Source organism: Octopus sinensis, linkage group LG13 (genome assembly GCF_006345805.1).
Source record: "Octopus sinensis linkage group LG13, ASM634580v1, whole genome shotgun sequence".
Classification (NCBI taxonomy): Eukaryota; Metazoa; Mollusca; class Cephalopoda; order Octopoda; family Octopodidae; genus Octopus; species Octopus sinensis.
This window is the reverse complement of record NC_043009.1, coordinates 16,762,360-16,783,095: the sequence shown is the minus strand read 5'-3', so window position 1 is coordinate 16,783,095 and position 20,736 is coordinate 16,762,360. Positions and strand designations below refer to the sequence as shown.

At 36.4% G+C, this 20,736-nt stretch overlaps 1 protein-coding gene across 2 annotated transcripts in view; it reads right to left on the bottom strand.

Annotated features, from left to right (window-relative positions):
* LOC115218501 (probable phospholipid-transporting ATPase VB) overlaps nucleotides 1-19,932 on the bottom strand; it is a 115,441-nt gene extending 95,509 nt beyond the window's left edge. For both annotated transcript variants that reach the window (XM_029788359.2, XM_036508167.1), the window contains exon 1: nucleotides 17,841-19,932. In XM_029788359.2, the coding sequence (XP_029644219.1) occupies nucleotides 17,841-18,238 (398 nt within the window). In that variant the 5' untranslated portion in view covers nucleotides 18,239-19,932. The remainder of the gene's footprint in view (nucleotides 1-17,840) is intronic.
* Between the last annotated feature and the right edge of the window lie 804 nt (nucleotides 19,933-20,736).

The following is a 20,736-nucleotide window of genomic DNA, read 5'->3' as shown; positions in this document are numbered from 1 at the left end:
AACAGAATGGTACCCTACCACTACTGTCTGTTTGCCGTATGTGTTGGGAATAAGAAGTCTATGATCAGTTTGCAACCAAAAACCTCTGCCATGAATGAACCTGTTGAACTTTTTTATGCCAAATATAATAACCAATGCTGCTTTTCAGTCTGACTATAGCTCTTTTCTGCCTGCAATAATGTCCTTGATGTGTGAGGTACAGCATTTCACTTGCCATTGTTGTCTTTATGTAGGAGTACGGCTCTTATCCCATACTCACTAGCATCTGTAGCTAGTATTATTTCTAACTTTGGGTTGAAATGTGTAAGATACAAGTCTGAAGTTAACACAATTTTTAACTCAAATGCTTTCTGGCATTTCTCTATCAGAACCCATTTGGTATTTGTTTTTTTAAATAATTCATTTAGTGGTGCCCTTACCTTATGTATATTTGGGATGTACATTTGGTAATAATTTACCAAGCCTAGAAATGCTTGTAGCATTGTCACATCTGTCAAAGGTGGCATATTTTGTATTGCTGTTACCCTTGATGGGTCTGGTCTGCATCCACTTTCGTCAGTTACCTGACCTAGGTATTTTAATTGTTCCAACAAAAATTCACATTTTCCTTCAGTCAGTTTCAGTCCATATTCACTTAGTTCTTTGAATACTTTCTTTTATGTGTTACACCCAAAACTCACTTTTTATCAAAATGTCATCGATGTATGTGATGGCAAAGTTGCAGTCACTTAACATCACTCTATTATTTGTTGGAATATGATGGGTGCCACTTTTACTCCGAATGGCAGTTGTTTGAGTTTGTACAATCCATGGTGCATCTTGATTGTTAGTAAGATGTGTTCAATCTTCCTCTAACTGAATTTGAAGCTATGCCTCTGGGAGGCCCAACTTTGAGAAAATTTTCCCTCTGTTTAGTTTAGCAAGTACTTCTCCTGGGTTTTGTAGTGGGTAACTGTGTGCAAGCAAACAGTTGTTTAACCTAGTTGAGAAGTCTGCGCACACTCTTAGCTTATTATCATTATTTTTTACATAGACCACCAGTACTGCCCATTCTGCATGGTCAATCTTTTCAATCATATTCAGGTATTCTAACTTTTCTAGCTCTTTACTGACCTGGTCTACCGACACAAACAGCATGTTCCATTAGGGCCTGCAAATAGGTTTTGAATTTTCTTTGATAGCAATCCTTGCTTTTGTTTTTGTGCAACAGCCTAAACCTTCTGAAAAATCTTTTAGGAAATTTTTTCATTTTTGTCTCAGTTTATCAACCTCATTCAATTGTCTGACTACTCCATTTCCATTATTGCACAAAGCGCTTATGGGTGTATCCCATAAATCACATTTCTCCATACATTCAGTGCCAAATAAATTCATGAATTTTTTCAACATATAAACATTCACGTTTTTGGTTCGACCTTTAAACATTACAAACTTGCTCCCTCATGAAATATAATTTTCTTACTATAACACCATACGCTATTTTGCCCGTTCCCATGTTTTCTCATTTATGATTGTGATGTCACTTCCCATGTCTAATTGAATTCTGAAACTTGTGGTTTCAATTCTCACATTCACGTATATTCTGTTTGTTGCAGTCACAACGTTTCCTGCTAACAAATTATTATTTTTTTTTGTTTGTTCCATTTTCCTATCATTCTAGTCTTGCAGTATGAATTTATGTCCTGTAAACCTGCAGCAAAAACACTTTGCTTATTTATACGGACAATCTTTTTCAGGTGCATCCTACCACATGCTGTACATGGGTCTACATCCCAATATCTTTTCGAGTTTTCCTGTAACACTTTATTTGGCTTACAACTTTTCTGCACTGGTCTTATGTGAAAACACTCTTTCCGTTGAATTTCTTCCCCGTCATGCATTAATTTCCATATCATGTCACATTCTTCCAACAGTTTCTGTAATGTCAAATCCTGGTTCATTTCCAGTTTTGCTAGAATCTTCATTTGGATTTCTGCATCCCTTTCATTTGTCAATCCTTGTTCAAAAACCAAACACTTGAAAGAATCTGGAGTAAGCATATCCAGCCTAAATCACTCAGATTCTTTGTTGACTCTGTCTGTGTAAGTAGTGAAGTCTTCATCTTTGCTCTTTTCTATGTTTAAACATCCCTATCTAGTATAAAACAGTGAGCTCTTTTCACTAAACATTTTGCACAGAATGCCAAGTGCGTAGGTGAAATTTATGCCGGACGCTTTTTTGGGCAATATGAAGCTACTATACTTCTCATGCTCTGCTGTCACTAGTTTTTAAAAAACTAGATGTGTTTTCATTCCATCTGTGCAATCTTGACATTCTTTTTAAAAAATTTGTTCAAATCTTTGAAAGTAAGCCTCGAAGGTTACTCCTTCTTCAGGATCATATTTGAATTCGCTCATGGAATTTGCTACATGGTCAGGTGAAATGGAGTCTGGTTATCAACTTCATTAGTTGTAACGTTTGCGAAGTGTTGTATTACTCTTGAATACTGTCCTGATGTCATATGGGCTGCATATCTTTTGTATCTTTTTGGAGAGGCCTTTCACATAGAGTAGACAGACTGTGGACAGTTTTTTGGCCTCATCTTCTCTCCTTTTCATAATTGGAGTGGATAGTATACTTTTGGGATAGTTGTTGCTTAACAGATTGTTATTGAGCTTGATCATTTCTTCGTGGGGTGTATCACGATCGTTACATATATTCTTTGCATGATGTTTTAGGCACTGAGCAATCCCTCTCTTTACACTCTATGGATGGTGGGAATTGAAGCTGAGGTATCCTCCAGTGAAGGTTGGCTTGCAGTATATGGATGTCCTGAATCCATACTTGGTACGTGTTATTAATACGTCCAGGAATGCCAGCTGATTGTCTTTTTCTTTTTCCATTGTGAACTGTATAGATGGCTGTATTGAGTTCACATGATCTAACAGCACTTGGACATCTTCCTGGTGGGGCCAGAGAATAAAGGTGTCATCAACATATCGTAGCCATAGTGTTGGTTTTAGTGGTGATGATCCTTAAGACAAATTCTCAAAGTATTCCATGTAATATATTGGCTATTACCGGTGAATAATAGGCAAAGTATTTCATGTATATATTGGCTATTACCGATGCATAATAGACAGAAAACACCACTGGAAAATACGAAAACTAAAAGAAGCAGTACATATGCTAGGACACAACACCCTCCTAAGCAGACCGAGTGCAGATATGAGCAGCATATGGGAACCAATATTAAGGAAAGATAGAAAAATATTAGATTTATAAGCCCTAAAATTCACTCCATAATTACCCATGGGCATATGGCATAGTGGTTAAGAGTGCAGGCTACTAACCCCAAGATTCTGAGCAGTGACCTGAACAATAATAATAATAATAATAATAATAACATCGACAAATACCTTAGGGATGAGAACCCAGGTTTGAAATTTCCCCAAGACACCTGAAGAAAGCTGGAAGGTATATCAGCCGGAATATGTTAACAACAAACAAGATGAGGACAAATATCCATTGAATGTAAATAATGTAAACAATATACAACATATATCAGTATATACACACAAACATTATGCAGTAGTACAGTCTTCATCTCTTAAACTTCACTTACAAGGCTGGTTAATGTAGAATGCACCTGCTCAAGATTCCACATGGTAGGACTGAACCTGAAACCATGTGGTCACAAATTAAAATTTTTAACAATACATCTCTGTGTGTGCCTCTCATTTATTCCTCTATTTTCAGTCAATTGCACAAAGCTCGAAAGGCCACGTGCATTCCTTTGTGCAAGCTGGAGTACTGGTATTGAGAGTGAAAACCAAAAATGTTTAGACACTTGCTTGAAGACTTCCTCAGCATACAACCACTTTTGCCATTCCTCAATGGGGCAACTTTTTTTTTTTTTTTTCATGAAAGTAAGTTGAATTTGAACCTGCAATACTTTGCTAAACCACAAGGCAATCTCAACCATCACTCTTTCAATTCCGCTAATCCACCACCCAACACTGATATATTTTCATCAATCTCAAAACGATGAAAAGCAACATTGATCTCATCATATGTTATAGATTTATTCTATTCAATACTTAACCCTTTAGCATTTAAACAAGCCATACCCGGCCTGAATATTTGATTTGTTTTATGTTCTAACCAGCCTGATCAAACCACTCACACCTACCCTACAGTGGCATAATAAAAATAAGCAATCACATCATCAAAGTCTCACAGCTATGAGATAATGCATAATTAATTGAAAACACTGTGAATAAATAAATATTAAAGTTTACAGAAGAATCTGAATGCCAAAGGGTTGAATCACACTGTGAGTTGTAGTGCAGAGTTGTAGTGCAGTCTGTTTGAAAGGATCGATAACACTTCATTGTACTTTTCTGATCTGGTCACTCATATGGTAACATGACATCTGAATTGTTTCAGAGACCAGGTCACAACAGTGCAATGGACATTTTTAATGCTTTTTATCAGACTTTACTGTTAACAAATGGTAAATAAACATGTCTTTTGTGTCTTCAGAAATAACTGAAATAATACTTCTTTATAATTGTTTCACTTTCAACATAAGTTCTCAGATCAAGTCACTTGCCAAACAAGTACCACTTGAATGTTGCATGTGTATGTATGTATATGTGTATAAGTATGTGTGTGTGTGTATATGTATATATAGATATGCGCTCTCTACTTTGCTGACACTCTCTCTATCTCTCTCATACACACCCACACTCATGGACGCACAAATAATTGTTGCTTGATATCTACATCAATATCCAAGACCACAATAGAGCTGGCAGGGTTTAGAAAAAATTCTGATTCATTAAACATACACGTGTTCTGCGCTATAAAAGAAAACATTGTACGAAGGAGATAGAGGCAAGAAATTGTGTTACAATGTCATCAGCAATCAATCAGATTCACATTTTGTATCAGATGTTCTAAATGCTATAACTAAACTAACAGCTTAATAGGTCTCACCGAATAATAATAACAATAGTTCCAACAAGACAAAATATAAAGATCAGTAATGGTGTCAATCTACTATAACAATCCTTTCTGCTGTAGGCACAAGGCCTGAAATTTGGGGGAAGGGGATAGTCGATTACATTGACCCCCCAGTGTGCAACTGGTACTTATTTTATCAATCCTGAAAAGATTAAAGGCAAAGTCAACCTTAGCAACAATTTGAACTCACAACGTAAAGATCAATTAAAAGCTACAAAGCATTTTGGCCAGTGTGCTAAAAGTTCTGTCAGCTCACTACCTTGTCAGTCTATTATAATAATGATTACAGGTGTGTTAGCCTGTCACGTACGCAGACACAGGTATACCCCAAGCACACAAATGTTTCTATAAAATATTTGATGTCGTATTTCACTGACCATTCTATTTCTTAACACAACTATACAAATCTCACTCTCTATATGTATGTGTGTGAGTGTGTGCGTGTGTGTGTGTGTGTGCGTGCATGTGTGCGTGTGCGTGTGTGTACTCTGCATTCCTTTTGGGTCGATAAATACTAGCTGTTACTTCTCCTTTACTTTCTCTCACTAGAAGAAATCAGCTATGATACTTGGAAAGTAACGAACTCTGCCACATTTAGATGCCCAAGATACAATACATGGGATCAGTATTACATTAAGGTAGGTGTTATGTATCAATAGGGGTAGGGCCCACTTTTTCCCTTCTGCACCTGGACTTAGAGGCATATATATAAAAACCATCCTCATCATTATCATCATGTAACATCCATTTTCCATGCTGATATGGATTGGATAGTTTGATAGGAGTTGGTAAGCCAAAGAGCTGCATCAGGCCCCAATGTCTGCTTTGGCATTGTTTTAATGGCTGGATGCCCTTTCTAATTCCAACCCCTTAACAGAGTGTACTGGGTGCTTTTTTACATGGCACCAACACCAGTGGGGTCACCAAGTGACTTGCAAGATGAAGACATCTCAATTTGGAGATGGAGGGGAACTGAGGGTAGTGGCTTTGTGCCAGGTGAGAGGTGAGAGTATAATAGAAGGATAGAGATAGTGAAGGCGCATGGCTCAGCGGTTAGAGTGTCAAGCTTATGATCGTGAGGTTGTGAGCTCGAATCCCGGACCGGGCTGTGTGTTGTGTTCTTGAGCAAGACACTTTATTTCACGTTGCTCCAGTTCACTCAGCTGTAGAAATGAGTTGCGATGTCACAGGTGCCAAGCTGTATCGGCTGCTGCCTTTCCCTTGGATAACACTGGTGGCATGGAGAGGGGAGGCCGGTATGCATGGGCGACTGCTGGTCTTCCATAAACCACCTTGCCCAGACTTGTGACTAGGAGGGTAACTTTCTAGGTGCAATCCCATGGTCAGTGCCGTGACCAAAGGGGGTCTCGAGAGATAGGTATCTTACTGAAGAGCAAATACTCGGCTACCAGAGGAAGGAGAAACAAAGAAAAAGATAGAAAGGCAGTCAGAGAGAGAGAGGGGGGGAGAGAGAAAGAGATGGTGTTGGAGGTGCATCAGGACCTACCCACAGGGAACAGTGTGGGGGGGAGTATAAGGGGGATAGAAGGGGATATTTCATGAGATGAGAGTGTGACAGGAAATGTTCAGAGACGGGGAAAGAGGTGACTGTAGCAAGTGGTGGTCAGAGAAATTGGAGTGGCTGGATGTGTAAGAGTGGAGGAGCCTGCAGTAGTTGGTGATCCCGAGTAGTGGAATGGAGGTGGTTGTGAAGATAGGGTTGTAGGTGAGTTTTGAGAGAGGGCAGATTATGTGTGTGTGGAGGTGGAGATGGCTGTAAAGGACATATCTGTATGTATGGATGGCTACGACTTTACTTAGCTTGACATGACTCCTCAAGCACTGCAAATCACCAGAAGTCTCAGTCTCTTGTCATCTCCTCTGTGAGACACAACATCTGAGGATCATTTCTCACCACTTCGTCTCACATCATAGGTCTACCTCTTCCACAGATTCCCTCCACAATTAGAGATTGGCAATTCCTTATGCAACTGTCCTTACTTATATGCATCACATGAGCATATGAATGCAGTCTTTTCTCATGAACACTACATCTGATGCCTTTTATATCCAATTTCTTACTTGAAACATTAACACTCTGTTGTATATGCACACCGACATTGCACACCCATGCTGACTTCATTTCTTTCAAGCCTTCACATATCCTCTGCAGTCAGAGCCCAAGTTTCATAACCATGCAGCATACACAGGCATCATACAATCAGCCTTTCACTCTGAGGGAAAAACCCTTTCTTACCAACAAAGGCTCTCTGAAGTTTTCCCAACCTGTTCTTATTCTATTAACTAAGCTTTCAAAAGTAAAAAAATAAGATATGCATTTTATTGTCATTAAAAAAAAAAAAATTATATTCCAATGAAGCAGAATATTATTAATTCCATTTGTAAAACAATAGGCTCTGTATTAGTACTTATAATGATTTCAAAACAGGCATAGGGCCACACATTTTGCAGGACATAGTCTATTAACCCTTCTTACACCAACCTGCCTGAGACTGCCCCCAGTTGTATGATAGAAAACTCATGTTTTAAAAAGATCTAAATTAGGACCATCAACCAAAATTTCTGGTTAATTTATGTTGTAAACACCAAATTAATAATAACAAAGTTACTTTGCTAAATTCTTCATTATATTCTAAATTAATTGAAACAAAGGTAGAGTATTTTCAACAGAAATATGGTAACAAAAGGGTCAAGCTGACCTCAGTTCTTGACTGGTACTCATTTTACCAACCATAAAAGAACCAAGGATAAAATTAGGATTAGTAACAAAAGACACATTAAAAGACTCGTTAATAAAACTACATTACACTGCAGTGTACACTAATGACAACATAAATACAAACACACTGGGAAAAGGAATAAAATAAAGTACTTCATAATAGGGATGCATAAGGAATTAGAAAAGAATGGCAGAGAACTAAAGTAACCACAAACATAATAAAACTAGAAGGTAATTTACCAACCTCAAGAATCATAACCTTTCAGAATTGATAAAGTCATCAATTCCAGTTAGACATTTAACCTGTGTACATGAACCAATATCAACCGTTTAGCATTCAAATTAGTCTATCAAATGTAATACTTAATTATTCACACTGTTTTGAATTTATCATGCGTTATCTTGTAGCTTCAACATTTCAATGAAGTGATTGTTTATTTTTAGAATGACATGGTAGGGTTGGTGTGAGAAGTCAGATCTAATCAGTTTGAATGATAAACATAAAATATTTGGGCCAGATATGGCCAGTTTAAATGCTAAAGAGTTAATACTATTCTCCTCAAAATAAAAACATCAAGAACTTGAAACCGAAAGCCTAATAACCTTTTTACCAACAATACAAAACCCTGTCATTTATAATCTCCGACAAAGTTGGTAGATTATCTGGAAATTGATATCTTACTATAGAAACAGAAATGGTTTTGGAGATGTTTTTATGAATCTATGAAACAGCTATTTGTAAATAAAGCTAGAATTTTAAGGGAACAAAATGAGAAAAAAAAAAAAAAAAAAAAAAATCTAGATATGGTGTGGACTGAGGATAAAAGCCCCCTACATCACAACATACTTGTGGTTAAACAAAACTATACACAAACTAAGCAGCCCCCAATATTATAAGCACATCATCCCAAAATGAAAAAGTTAACACTGCATGATAAGGAAAGAATAAAAACCAGCCATATCCCTGTAAGAATTTTCTTTATCCTCATTTTCTGTCTAACTTTGATTCCATTAACAAATCTATGCAATCAAACTACTAATGGCTACTATAACAAGGGTAATTTAACAAAAGTGCTCCAATTTTGGCAGTGGAATTTGCTAAAAATAGCAGCTAAATCTCTCACAAACCACACGCTCCCAACCTGAAAGGATAAGCACTGTCTGAATAAAATATATGATGATTACGACTGGATCATAAGTCTGCCCCATCAATCCTAAGGGTCAAACTATAAAATACAGTGAGAATTTAGAACCTGCTAGAAACTGAATAAATTCAACAGTAACAGGAATTTTGACAACTATGCCGAAACTACTCTTGAGTTAGATCTAGACAGTAAAGTCATAGAATTAGATCAGAATTGTCCATATGGAGGAGGAGATAAAATCAATGAAGGGAACAATTATAAAAAGTACAACTGCAAAGTCAGAATAAAACACTAAAAATTTCAGTTTAATTTTAAAAAACAAATAATCAGCACAAATACACTGGTCATCCCATTTATAAATTATAGATTCAATATAATATATAGGAAGAAAAATGGATTGTAACAGCTGAGAAAGGAAAGTTAATGATTTACTTGTTTGTATCCCAAACTGTAGTTGATATAGTATAACATTGTGTGCACAAGAAGGAAAAAGTTCTGCCAAAATATAGAGTATGTTACAATTAAACAATTTCTAGAAAAATATTCAGAAACAAGGAAGGATAAACTGAAAAGACACACGGAAAACAACCTTTATATGCAATGAAGTATACACTAGGAGCTAATTGCATTGGAGAAAAATGGTTTAGATAAAAAAGCATAACAATAGAAAATGTCGTAAAAAGATAAACCAAAAAATCTAGTAAAGGTAGAGAGATAACACAGGCTATGATCAATATCCTGCAAAACTCAACAGCAAGGAAGTAAGCAATAAAAAAACCTGGTAGAGCAAAAGCAAAACGTTAGGTTTTATGTTAACTGTACAAATAACAATACCAATCCAAAAGAAATTTAACAAAATACAATCACAAAATAACAAGCAATTAACAGAAAGAAACATTCAACCATAATAACTAAGCTGTGACATGAAATATGAAAGTTACTGGTTCACCCCCCCCCCTTTTTTTTTCATGAAATACAGTCATGGCTATCATAAACTGGAGCATGTTTGTCCACATTCACAAAAAGACCCAAGACAAATGACTGAGAGAGAATAATCAAAAGCAGAAGTTTAAACCTATGAATACTAATAAACATCTCAGGAGGAAGTAAAAAAAAAAAGAAAAGCTCTCAGAGTAGAAGAGCCTCGTTCATTACTAAGATTTTATGTCCACTTGCCCTGCTGAGTCAAGTCATATTTGGAGTTAGTGTCTGAGTAAAAGCTCTGAGTCAGTTGATAGTCCAAGTCATTGCCTTCTACAGGAAATGGAGGACCACGTCTTGCTTATTCATTCCCTTTTTGACGTAGTGATTTCTATGGCTGCATGACCTTCATAACACTAACCACTTAACAAAGATGCTGACAAACCAGTCTGAGAAAACTGATACACCTGGAATTACTACAACTTAGCAGTTCAGAAAATGGTTCAGAGAAACAAACAAAAGAATATTTTACTCCCAATCTTTTACAATATACTATGACAGCATTTTGCTCCAAAATACTACAGTATTCACATAATTATTGCAAATTAATTAGCTTTCTAATCAGTTGCTTTCCCCTGTCTATTGCACTTTCATCATCATCATTTAACGTCCATTGTCTATGCTGGCATGGGTTGGACGGTCTGACTGGGCTGGCAAGCTGGAAGGCTACACCAAACTCCAGTCTGATTTGGCATGGTTTTCTATGGCTGGATGCCCTTCCTACCACCAACCACTCTTGAGAGTGCAATGGGTGCTTTTTCATGCCACTAACAGGGGTGCTATTTGCATGACACCAGGGTGCTTTTACATTCTACTGGCACAGATGCAATTCGCATGACACCAGTATCAGCCATGACTGCAATTTTGCTTGGCTTGATGCGTCTTCTTCTCAAGCACAACATAATCCCAACAGTCGAAAGGAACTCAGCCACTTTGCCTCCGTGAGGCCCAACGCTCAAAAGGTGTTCTTTATGTGCCACCAGCACGGTGCCAGTTACCACAGCTATGATTTCCCTTGGCTTGATGGGTCCTCTCAAGCACAGCACATCACCAAAGATCTTGATCACTAGTCATTGCCTCTGTGAGATTCAAAGTTCAAGGATCATGCTTCACCACCTCATCCCACATCTTCCTGGGTCTACCTCTACCACAGTTTCCCTCCACAGTTAGAGATCAGCACTTCTTTACACAGCTGGCCTCATCCATATGCATCACATGACTATACCAGCAAAGTTATCTCTCTTGCACACCACATCTGATATTTCTTATGCCTAACTTTTCTCTCAAGATGCTTACACTCTGTTGAACATGCACACTGACATTGTACGTCCAGCAAAGCATACTGGCTTCATTTCTTTCAAGCCAATGCATGTCTTTAGCTGTCATAGCCCACGTTTCACTACCATACAGCATAGCTGTTTGCACACAAACATCAAACAATCTGCCTTTCACAGTGGTAGGAGCTCTCTGAACTTTGCCCAGCCTAATCTTGTTCTCGCAGCAATGCTCTTGGAGCAACCACCTCCACTACTAACTTGGTCACCTAGATAATGGAAGCTGTCTACCACCTCTACCTTACCCCATTGGCAGCTGATGGAGTCTATTTTCTGCACATTTTCAGCATTTATTGTACCAGTGCGTCTTCCACATACAAAAGCTACTTTCTTTGTTAACCTTCCTCTGATATTGCTGCACCTTTTATTTTGTCCAAAGCTTACACCAGGTGCATCTTATGGAGTTTCTACCTACACTTTTACTACAGATTGAGCAGGGCCATCTAGCTGAAGGGATTTGTGATTTGTCTGCCTTTCTACTCACTAAGTATTTGGTTTTTACTAGGTTAACTCTAAGGTCCTTTTATTCTTGACCTTGCTTCCATACCTGGAACTTCTCTTTTTCAGATAGTGATTCAGCTATAAGAGTAAGGTCATTAGCATAGAGGAGCTCCCAGGGGCAGCCTGTTTTGAATTTCTCAGCTATTGCCTGGAGGACTATAATGAACAAGAGGTGGCTGAGGACTGATCCTTGGTGAACTCCTACTTGTACCCTGAATTCTTTGCTGTACTCAATGCCAACCCTCACTTTACTGGCAGCATCCCCATACATAGCTTGTACAGCTCTCACCAACCACTCATCTTTCCCTAGTTTCCACATTGACCACCAGATAAGGGAATTGGAGACCCTGAAAAAGGCTTTTTCCAAGTCAACAAAGGTCAAGTACAGAGGTTATTTTCGGCTATGCATTTCTCCTGCGGCTGCCTTCCAAGAAATATAGCATTAGTGGTCCTTCTACCTGAAGCAAAATCAAACTCCATCACATCTAAGCTAACTCTCTCCCTAATTAGTTGGGCTTTGACTCTCTCCATAACTGTCATCACCTGATCCAGCAATTTGATATCTCTGTAATTATTTCAGCCTAAGGCACCTCTTTTTACCTTTTGACTATAGTGCTGCTACACCAGTCATTGGGTATAACTCCTTTGTGAACCACCTGATTTACAATATGGGTGACTAGACCATAACCCACACTGCCAGATATTTTAAGCATCTCAACAGTGATTCCTGTCTTCATATCTTTAATTGCTTTATCTACCAGGCTACTGTCGATTTGGATAGCTGGTCTCTCAGTTGGGTCTACATTTGGCAGCCTCTCTTTCTCCCATTCGTTCATAACATTCAGTGGTCTTTCATAATGTCATTTCCAAGCCTCTTTCTTTGCAGAATCACTACATGCAAGTACACTATCATCCATACAGACACATTTCTCTCCTATGACATCACGATTCTCTCTCGCACACTGTCTTGCAATCCAAAACACTTCAGTTCTTTGGTCCTCACATCGCTGAAAATAGGCAAACTTCTTTTCTGCTTCTCCCTTGGCTAGATGTACTTGTTTCATAGCATCCCTTCTGGCAATCTGAATGAATTATGTGTGCGAACTGCCATGCTACATGGCAGTGAAACATGGGCCATTACTGCTGAAGACATGCGTAGGCTTGAAAGAAATGAAGCTAGCATAATACGCTAGATGTGTAATGTCAGTGTACACACACATACATGTCATGTACATATATACATATATATATATATATACACGTATATATGTCATACACATATCATCTATATAATATACATATATATACACACACACACACACATACATATATATTGATAATAACAGCATTATTATTAATAGTTGATTGTTATTCATCTGGTCATAAGCATAGACATGTTATAATATTGTTATTATTGATATACATAATAGTAATAATAACAATAATAATTAATAATAATAATAATAATAATAATAATAATAATAATAATAATATTAATATTATTATTATTAATAATTGACTATTATTTATCTGGTCATAAGCATAGATGTGTTTATATGCTCCAATATACGTATATATATATATATATATATATTATATATATATATGTATGGGGCCTATGGTTATATAAGTACCATATTAAATGCCTGCAACATCATTATGTTGACAAATATAGGCAATAAAAATAACTACTTTTAGCCATAGGCTGAAACAGCTGTAAGAAGTGATTTTAATGATTTCAATAATTTATATTGATTTTTATAACTTGTATTATTATCTTATATGTATTGAATTATATGATATATATGTATAATATTGAGGTTCTCATTTTATTGAATGAATAAATAATCCAACATTCTAATATCCGAAAGTTGATGAACAAACTAAACTTGTTTCTCCATTTTCTTATTTGTATTATAAATTTACAGTAAAAGTATTTCTTTACCTTCACCCATTTAATACAATAAGTGAGTTAATTGCATTGCAATTAAAAACATTTATGTATTAAGAATCTGGGTACTTTACCAACAGTATATTGGATAATTGATATCCCATAGTGGGTTACACCCATATCATATATATATATATATATATATATATACATATGTCATATATATATATATCATATATATATACATATATCATATATATATATACATATATCATGTATATATTTTGATTTTGATTTTCACTTGCTTCAACAGGTCTTCACAAGTAGAGTTTTGTGTCCCAAGAAGGAAAGATATGAATAAGTGGACTGGCTACATCCCAGGTAGAGGCCACTTGTCCTGCCGGATCTTCTCACGCACAGCATAACTTCCATCTGGGTACTTCACCAGCAGTATATTGGATAAATACTATCCCATAGTGGGTTACACCCATAACCCCTATCTTACTTTGTATTATAAATATCATATATATATATATATAATATATATATGTATGGGGCCTATGGTTATATAAGTACCATATTAAATGCCTGCAACATCATTATGTTGACAAATATAGGCAATAAAAATAACTACTTTTAGCCATAGGCTGAAACAGCTGTAAGAAGTGATTTTAATGATTTCAATAATTTATATTGATTTTTATAACTTGTATTATTATCTTATATGTATTGAATTATATGATATATATGTATAATATTGAGGTTCTCATTTTATTGAATGAATAAATAATCCAACATTCTAATATCCGAAAGTTGATGAACAAACTAAACTTGTTTCTCCATTTTCTTATTTGTATTATAAATTTACAGTAAAAGTATTTCTTTACCTTCACCCATTTAATACAATAAGTGAGTTAATTGCATTGCAATTAAAAACATTTATGTATTAAGAATCTGGGTACTTACCAACAGTATATTGGATATTGATATCCCATAGTGGGTTACACCCATATCATATATATATATATCATATATATATACATATGTCATATATATATATCATATATATATACATATATCATATATATATACATATATCATGTATATATTTTGATTTTGATTTTCACTTGCTTCAACAGGTCTTCACAAGTAGAGTTTTGTGTCCCAAGAAGGAAAGATATGAATAAGTGGACTGGCTACATCCCAGGTAGAGGCCACTTGTCCTGCCGGATCTTCTCACGCACAGCATAACTTCCATCTGGGTACTTCACCAGCAGTATATTGGATAAATACTATCCCATAGTGGGTTACACCCATAACCCCTATCTTACTTTGTATTATAAATATCATATATATATAATATATATATATATATATATATATTATATATACATATATCATATATATATACATATGTCATATATATATACATATAGGCGCAGGAGTGGCTGTGTGGTAAGTAGCTTGCTAACCAACCACATGGTTCTGGGTTCAGTCCCACTGCGTGGCATCTTGGGCAAGTGTCTTCTGCTATAGCCCCAGGCCGACCAATGCCTTGTGAGTGGATTTGGTAGACGGAAACTGAAAGAAGCCTGTCATATATATGTATATATATATATATATATGTGTGTGTGTTTGTGTGTCTGTGTTTGTACCCCTAGCATTGCATGACAACCGATGCTGGTGTGTTTACGTCTCCATCACTTAGTGGTTCAGCAAAAGAGACCGATAGAATAAGTACTGGGCTTACAAAGAATAAGTCCCGGGGTCAATTTGCTCGACTAAAGGTGGTGCTCCAGCATGGCCACAGTCAAATGACTGAAACAAGTAAAAGAGTAAAAGAGTATATCATGTATATATTTTGATTTTGATTTTTACTTGCCGCAACAGGTCTTCACAAGTAGAGTTTTGTGTTCCAAGAAGGAAAGGTATGCATAAGTGGACTGGCTACATCCCAGGTAGAGGCCACGGGTTATGGTCTCACTTGTCTTGCCGGGTCTTCTCACGCACAGAATACTTCCAAAGGTCTCGGTCTCTAGTCATTTCCTCGGTGAGACCTAAAGTTTGAAGGTCATGCTTAACCACCTTCGTACTTTAGGTGGTGAAGCACGACCTTCGAACTATACGTCAGGAATGTGTGTGTGTATACACACACACACACATATATATATACACACATATGCACACATTGTGGCAAACTGGCAGAATTGTTAGCACGCTGGGTAAAATATTTTGCACCATTTCACCTGTCTTTGCGTTATGAGTTCAAATACTATGAAGGTCAGCGTTACTTTTCATTCTTTCGGGGTCAATAAAAATAAGTATCAGTTGAGTACTGGGGTTGTTGCAATCGACTTCGTCCCTCAAAATTGCTGGCCTTATGCCAAAATTTGAAACCAATATCTATATATATAACGAAGCTACAAATCAAGGAATCGGGGTTGACTCCAAGGAAAGAAAATGGCTCTTAGAGTTTCATAAGATATTTTCTGGTTAATGAAATTTAGACATGTACAGTGTATATTCCGTACAACAGTGTTTGACATTTTAAATGAGTTTATTCAAGAGTAATAAATGTAGGGATTGAATAATATAACAATTCAGAGTCTTTTAAATTGACAAGCAGAGAAGTATATAGACTAGGTTCAGAATAAGAGTTTGGGATCTTTTCGGTTTGAACGGCAGTTTTTTCTAGTGGTGTCATATGAAATTGTCACCCATAATTATGACCCTAGTATCGATCTATTGAATTTCAATCTGTTTTAGGGTTAGGGTGGGGTGACGGGTATCTTTTTTTTCTTCACAAATGTAAATAAACCCAATCTGTTTCTTAAACGAGGGACATATTCATACGGCACAAAATGTTTTTTACCTCAATAGACGTCAGTGATTGGTTGAAATTGCAGAAAAAAAACAACAAATATCTTACAAACCATAGAATTTTCTCAATAAAGCCAAGAGAAAAAGATGTTTTATAAACACATTCTACCAGTATACGAAGTTTAAAGTTTTTTAGTTACCTAGAAATTATGTTAAAAACTGCCGTTCAAACCGAAAAGATCCAGAGTTTGTACTAAGAAAACTCGGTACATGATATCACAAATTTCATTTCTGGTTTTTGCTGGTTTCATTCATTGAACTATCGTCCAATGATTCAAGGCTACTGCGAATCCGTCTCCAATCAATGATCGATCACATCGAGATCCAGCTACTTATTTCAGTCAGGCATTTATTTTATTGATCGTTAATTGTCCAGTTGCTAGGTTAAGGAATATAGGGGCACGATGCAAAAACACTCATATACACACAAAGGCGTCTACCAAATTCCAACAATAAACTATAATAGATGACACATCGAACCTAGAACCACGAGGTTATGAAGCGAACATTTTACCACAGCCATGCTTGAGCCTACTTGATACGTTGAACGCTTGAGCCTACTTGATACTTGATCGCTTGTCATATTGACTCAGCTGAGAAATAAGGCAGAAAAGTTAACGTGAAATAAATAATCTGCTGTCCTAATTAAACGATGATGAATCAGCTATTTGCCGGTAAAATGTTATATAAATATAACACGCCTGGAATACCTTATCCCAGAATGAAATATTTCATTTATAAGGCATATATTAAAGTATACAAAAGAGATCGGTCGGTTAAAAAGTGTGACATTTGCAGTTTCTTAATATTATATAGCATAAAAATTGTTTTTACCCTTTAGAAGAAAATTCATAAGTATCATAGATAATTCATTGCCTATCATAGGTAGGTAATTCATTGCCAAGAATGTGGAACAAAAGAAACTAAATAGTTCTGTGATAAGGCAATGCTATTGATTATTTTCTTCATTTGTTTTAATTTTAAAATCCTTATTTATTTATTTATTTTCCTTTTTGGCATTCATACAATTTCTCGTACTCCTCTAAGTTTTCAAGTTGGCTGAAAGTCCCACCACATACACACTTCTCACTGGATTTACAGAATTCCGACTTGTGCAGCGAGCTAATTGTCACTGATAAACAGTCACTGGTAGCCAGTGGTAACCAATTATCACAGGTGACCAAGGTGTCGGTGAAGGCACGGCGTCGACAATAGAGAAAGAAATTTACCCAATATTTGTTATTTTAGCATGTGGTAAAATCTTTGGTGAGATACAGTAAAGAAAATTTCAGTAATAATGCAACGACACTTGTAAACACTTTAAAAAATATAATAAATTAAAGAGCAAATTAATTACATACCGCAAAACTCGACACGTTTTCTGGTTGATCTGTCTGTCTGATAATCCTCTCCGGAAATCTTCAAATATATCTTTAACAGCAGTTACTCCAAGAACAAATATCACAGGTACCATGGCTATTTCTTTACCGAAAGCCTGTACCTGTGGAATCCAATTTAGAATCACCACAAGTATGAAAAAAATGTTAGCTAAACGGTGGAACTGTTCAAAAAGATTTTTAGGTATAAACGTTAAAATGCTATATTTGGTAGTTTTTATTCTGTTGGTTTTATAAGCATGATTTGGGTGGTCTTTATCGGAAAGTCGTTTGTTTATAGTGTGATTGGGGACAATACGGCGACTGGTGCGTCGAGGAGATGAGCTTTGAAGAAGACGCGAGAAAAAGTCCATTAAACACATATTGGTAATATATATATATATGACGAGCACAGTTATATATATACAATCAACTAAATAAATTCTCAAGCATTGTTGATACGTTAAATATACATTAAACGTGAAGCATAATCATATTCGAAAAGTAATTACATTAAACCCATAATAATTATAAAGTATTTAAAGGGCTGTCAACGTGCTGCTTCTAACAAGTAATAAATACCTTGACAAACTAATCCGCAAGTAAAGAAGGAATACACATGGGATTAGCCTTAACGTTTTCTTTAATTTATAGTAGTAATAGTTATAATATGTTACACAATGATATGACTATTGATAATTAATAAGAGAAAGGTATGTAAAAATAATTGTGGAGTGTAAAACCATATATATATATAAAGCACCTGCTATAATCGAAGATTGGATCAGATCAACAAGTTAATTGCATTTACAGTGATAAATTTAGTATTTGTGCTGGAATTAACTATTCGGCAACAGATTTCTTAGGATTCCAAAGATAATATTAATACAAATACACTTGGATGGCTTAAGCTTTCACTACTGGCAGATGTTTTTAGCAAGTATCCGAATAACACGAAACTTATTACCTAAGTAGCAGTGGATGGCGTTAAGTGGGTAACAATGAAAGACAAACAGGTTTTCGAGTTCGTGTAAGATTTTCGCACTTAAAGCGTGCGTATTCTTTTTACTCTTTAGTATTTAGGTAATTTCCAACCTGACCATCTTGTCATCTCTGATACTCCGAACATTTGGAAATCCTTCCTTTGAAATTAGCGGTTCTACAGTTCTTCATTTCGAACGGATCGACAGACAGCATACATTGTCCGCTGTGGTCACTTCCAATCCATTTCTGCAGTTAGCTCGTGTAAAGAATAGATGTCACACAGCTCATTAGATTCATAATCTCTAACTGCACACTTCAGCATATTTTCATCATTGAACAACAAAAAGTTGTGCGAAGTGAAACATTCCACTTCCTGGCTTCCTACTTCTGCTTTAGTTTCCTCTTCTTAGCCAGCTCAAATAGTTTTTAATGGACTTTTTTCGATGATGTTGTTGCTATTTATATTGACTGTTCACCAAGATGAAAACAAATTTCTTATTGTTTAAAAAAAATTCATCATTTTCATTTATGTTGTAATTTTCTTTTCAGCATTTATATCAAAACGCTCGTTAACGAAGAACAGATAAATTAGTGTAGAGCTCCAGCACGGCCGTACTTCAATAACTGGAACACATACTCTTCACTCTTTTATATATATATATATGTATAAGAAGGACGAAGGAGAAAGTTTCTCGTGACAATTCGACTTCCCTGTTTTCCAACAACGAACTGCTGGAACATGTGCCGATTATAGTTCAATACTTGGCTAGTTTTCCTTTTGTTTATCCCAGAGTCCCAGAAATCACAACAGTGCCTTTGCAGCGTTAGTAGCTACGATCGATCTCCTCACACACAGCAGTAGGAAGTACCGCTGCCAAGTAGTTGTTGTTGTTGTTCTACATGTCATGACGTGTCTCAGCTAAAGTAGGGGGGGAGTGAAGCAGTAAAGTTGTGAGAGAGGAAGGTGGGGAGGATAACTATAAGTGGCAGAAAGAAGAGAATGGAACAAAAAGCGGAATAATGAGAGCAATGAATGAGTGAGAAAATAGAGATAGAAACGGCGACGGCAGGACAGAAAAAGAGGAAATTGAGTGAGAATATAAAAGAAAAAAAAACAATAACAAACGTGGAACGGTGTGAAAGACAGGAAAAGAAAAACTATAGTAAAGTGATTTCATTGGTATAGAGTTTAGCCAATCATCTAAAGTGTATATTGGAGAGAACGAAAGAAGGAGAGATGTTCGGAAGACTCAAGTGTAGTCTTCTACTATAATTTCATTCAAGTCGTTGATATATTGATTATAGAAATATGTTCAGTTATTGACTGGTATGCAGTTTTGTTGGTTTTTTTTTTTTTTATCTCAGCGAGATTTGAACTTCGAATGTGAGTGGCCACAACTAAAAACTACACGTAAAGCCGTCTTAAGGCATGGGCATACTCGGTAGTTGCCCAGGGGCCCAATTCTGACCTATGTACGTTGTAGTCCGCTGTTAGTCCCAGTTAGTGCTATTGTGCCCAGTAAGTACTATTGGGACCGGTGTAGTGATTTGCTAGGGGCCTACAAGGCCCGAAATTTTTGAGGTAGGGGCCAGTCGATCAGATCGACTCCAGTAAGCAATTGGTACTTAATTTATCGACCCCGAAAGGATGAAAGGCAAAGTCGACCGCGGCGGAATTTGAACTCAGAACGTAAAGACTGACGAAATATCACTAAGCATTTTGCCCGGCGTGCTAACGTTTCTGCCATCCCTGGTTAACCCTGATGGAGTAAACATAATTAAAGGCTTTCCGGTCGTTTATCGTCCCATATGAGCATATATGTACATTATATATGTGTGTTTATATTATATCATAATTGAGTGTACGGTGTTTGTAACTATGCTTTAATACATATCT